The sequence below is a fragment of the Octopus bimaculoides genome, chromosome 9, assembly GCF_001194135.2.
Source record: "Octopus bimaculoides isolate UCB-OBI-ISO-001 chromosome 9, ASM119413v2, whole genome shotgun sequence".
Lineage (NCBI taxonomy): Eukaryota > Metazoa > Mollusca > Cephalopoda > Octopoda > Octopodidae > Octopus > Octopus bimaculoides.
The window spans coordinates 7,347,040-7,351,079 of NC_068989.1; the positions used below are offsets into that span (position 1 = coordinate 7,347,040).

The 4,040-nt window shown below is 40.7% G+C and overlaps 1 protein-coding gene across 1 annotated transcript in view; it reads left to right on the top strand.

The window, feature by feature from the left end:
- Nucleotides 1-4,040, top strand: part of LOC106867999 (deleted in malignant brain tumors 1 protein) — a 43,043-nt gene that overhangs the window by 24,358 nt on the left and 14,645 nt on the right. The window contains exons 19-23 of the mRNA XM_052970316.1: nt 644-788; nt 1,267-1,430; nt 2,137-2,281; nt 2,620-2,783; nt 3,269-3,413. Coding sequence (XP_052826276.1) covers nt 644-788; nt 1,267-1,430; nt 2,137-2,281; nt 2,620-2,783; nt 3,269-3,413 — 763 coding nt within the window. The remainder of the gene's footprint in view (nt 1-643; nt 789-1,266; nt 1,431-2,136; nt 2,282-2,619; nt 2,784-3,268; nt 3,414-4,040) is intronic.

A 4,040-nucleotide genomic window follows, 5' to 3' on the forward strand; every position in this document is an offset into this window, starting at 1 on the left:
TATATATATATATATATATATATATATTGTATAATAAGTGTAGGCATAACCGTTTGGTTAAGAAGATCACTTTGCAGCCATGTAGTTCCCGTTTCATTTCCAATGCATGCCACCTTTGGCAAGTGTCTTTGGTCGGCCCGAGGCTATAGCAGAAGACACTTGCCCAAGGTGAAATGCAGTGGGACTGAGCCCAGAACCATGTGGTTGGTAAGCAAGCTACTTACCACACAGCCACTCCTACACCTATGTAAATATTGTCTCTGAAAGTTTAAAATCCTCGGGTTCAAGTACATCCTAACTGTCTGTCGTGGTCTGAGCTTACCAGGGTGGGTTGCTGCAGAAGGGCCGTTGGCAAACTGCTTTGAATGTGTAGATGTAGTTGGATGGTGTTGCTTGTACTGTTAAAGTGGTTGCCATTTTAAAAGGACTGATATTTTATCTCTTTGTGCTACTGATTTGTTCTTCATGGTTAGTTCCTCACGTGATTGTCCTTTGCTGGTCTTTAAGATTTGTGCGTGTATGCGTTTGCGTGTGTTTGTATATATGTATTTTCTTTTTTGTTGAAATTATTTGTTGTCTTCCTGTGTGCTAAGGTAACAACTAAGCAAACAATCATACTCGGTCTATGTCTTGCTATCTGCAGAAAATGTCGAAGTTCGATTGGTCGACGGCGACTCTCCTGCAAACGGTCGCGTTGAGATAAAGTTCAAAGAACGATGGGGTACCATCTGTGATGAAGGTTGGGACGACAACGATGCTGTGGTGGTGTGTCGGATGATTGGATACAGGTAGGTCAATAGGTCAGGCATACATTGTTATTTATATTTATTTCTGAGAACTTTCGGGCTCAAGCCTACCATGGATAACTCCCAGAAATCCCTGGCCTGGCAGGATATGCGCCCAGAAAAATTGTGTCACCCGCTGATAGTATTCCACACACACACACACACACACACACACACACACACATCATCATCATCATCATCATCATCATCATCATCATCATCGTTTAACGTCCGCTTTCCATGCTAGCATGGGTTGGACGATTTGACTGAGGACTGGTGAACCAGATGGCTACACCAGGCTCCAATCTGATTTGGCAGAGTTTCTACAGCTGGATGCCCTTCCTAACGCCAACCACTCCGAGAGTGTAGTGGGTGCTTTTACGTGCCACCGGCACATATGTATATTCCATGTGCAGACCATTGATTTTAAGGTAAATCTCTTTTCTGTTTATTTTTATGAATCATTCTCTTTCTCTTTTAGTGATGGCATTGCTTATAAAAATGCAAAATATGGCCCCGGTACAGGACCAGTATGGCTGCACAATGTTAACTGTAATAGTAGCGAATATTCCATTGCGAACTGTAATCGACTTGACTGGAACTCAAGCAAATGCCAACATTCCCAAGATGCCGGTGTATTTTGCAGTAAGGAATTTTACTTATCTTTGATCTTCTTTAATCTTCTTTTGTCTTCAAGTGAAATTATAGGTAAATAAACAAATGGGTGCGGGCATGGCTGTGTTGGTAACCACATGGTGTTGTGTTCATTCCTATTGCACGGCACCTTGGGCAAATGTCTTCTACTATCCATAGCCGAAGACCGACGAATACCTTGTGAATGAATTCGGTAGACGGAAAATGTATGGAAGCCCATTGTGTATACACACACACACACACACACACACACACACACACACACACACACACATACACGTGGTTTGATAAAAAGCAAACTGACAGAAAATGTACCAATCATCAAAAAATAAGTGCTGGAGTCGAGTTGATTGACTAAACCCTTTAAGGTGATGCAGCACCATGCCCACAGTCCAATGACTGACACGAATAAGAATTATAAAACATAAGGATATCCTTTAGGACTTCCATAGTTAGAAGAGAGCAAGGGCGATCCTCCCCAGGAGACTGCAGTGTTGGGTTTCCTGCATAAGCCTATATAGACTGTTTTCCAGGGGAGCGACAAAGTCTACGGCTACCCCCAGGCACCACCCCAGTTGTGTCACTTTTCTTTCATGATTTAAATGCAAAAAGTAAAATTTATAATTCTCTGATTAATGAGTAACTTTTGTAATATATGATGTACGTTTTTTTTTTCCCCTCATCTTTCTCTTTGCAGAAGAGGTCGCGATCAAACTTCTTGGCTCTATGGTTCCTGGACTGGGCAGAGTGGAAATCGGTATTGCTGGGAAATGGGGTACTGTATGTGAAGACAACTGGGATCGAAGTGATGCCCTGGTTGTCTGCCGTATGCTTGGCTATCAGTAAGTACACAATTCTCTACCTACATAAATAGTACAGAAATTTTCGTACTTCGATATATGAAGATAGATAGATACACATATACATATATCTATATATGCATATACATGTACATACATATATCTATCTATCTATCTATCTATCTATCTATCTATCTATCTATCTATCTATCTATCTATCTATATATAATATATATATAAATATATATATATATGTATGTATGTATGTATATATTTTTCAATGTGTATGAATAACAAGGAAAATCCAGATGAATTGTTGATACTGTTATTGTCTTAAAGTGTTTTTTATGTAACATTGCAACATCCTCCTTTAATTACAGTGATGCAGTGGCCTACACTAATGGCAAATTTGGAAGAGGTAACCATTCAATAGTCCTTGACGAAGTGGAGTGCCTTGGCAACGAATATTCCATTGCCAACTGCAGCCATAGCCCATGGGGTCAATCCCATTGCAAGTATCCAGGTGCAGCTGGTGTCCATTGCTGTAAGTAGTGGTAATTAATGCATTATTTACTTAATAAAAAAATGAATTAATTAAAATAGTCATTTATGTATTATACTTAATGTATACATTATGTATTATAATACATTTATGTATTATAGGCACAGGAGTGACTGTGTGGTAAGTAGCTTGCTTATCAACCACATGGTTCTGGGTTCAGTCCCACTGTGTGGCACCTTGGGCAAGTGTCTTCTACTATAGCCTCGGGCCGACCAAAGCCTTATGAGTGGATTCGGTAGACGGAAACTGAAACGTCTCCTTTCATTTCCAGTGCATCACTTACTATGCTACAGGTAGCTAGATGTTCATAATATAAACATAAAGTGAAATTGCTACAAGAGTCGATGTCATGACTAAAAAACGCCTTTGAAGAAAATGCCTCAGTAAATCTGCAGTCGAATGAACGAGGATAATAAAAATGAATAAAAGGATACATTTGTTTATAGACTCTTTTTCTTTCATTGTAGTAAATGTCACGACTCGATTAGTTGATGGCACCAACAGAAGCAACGGCCGCGTTGAGGTATTTTATAACGGCGCCTGGGGCACAGTGTGTGAACGAGGATGGGACCGAAGAGATGCGTTAGTCATCTGCCGTATGCTGGGATACAGGTAAGAAATCATAGAAATGGAGTGATGCCTAGTTTTGATAATATACCTCATGATCAGGGTCGATATCGATATCCAGTTTCGATTTCTGGTCTCAGAGCCACTGCATTATTTAGCCGAAGGGAAGGCGGCGAGCTGGCAGAACCGTTAGCACGTCGGACAAAATGCTTATCGGTATTTCGTCTGTCTTAACGTTCTGAGTTCAAATTCCGCCGAGGTCGACTTTGCTTTTCATCCTTTCGGGATCAATAAAATAAATACCAGTTGAGTACTGGGGTCGATCTAATCGACTATCCCACTACCCTCAAATTTCAGGCCTTGTGCCTATAACAGAAAGAATTATTTAGCTTAAGGGAAATCTACGAAGATCACAAAATTCTCAGGTTCTTATCCTTAAATTTGTTCTTGGATGGATGGATGGATGGATGGTTCCATGCGTACATGGATGTTTCCATTGGGATTTATTTTTATGCTTTGTCCCTTGGAGAATTCAAGCAGGTCAGAATAGTGGCAAGGCTCTTTTGCTTAAGTGAAGACAATGCTTGAGGGGTTGCAGTTACAATCACCACCACCCCTACCACCACCACCACAATCACCACCACCACCACCACCACCACCAAAACCACCACC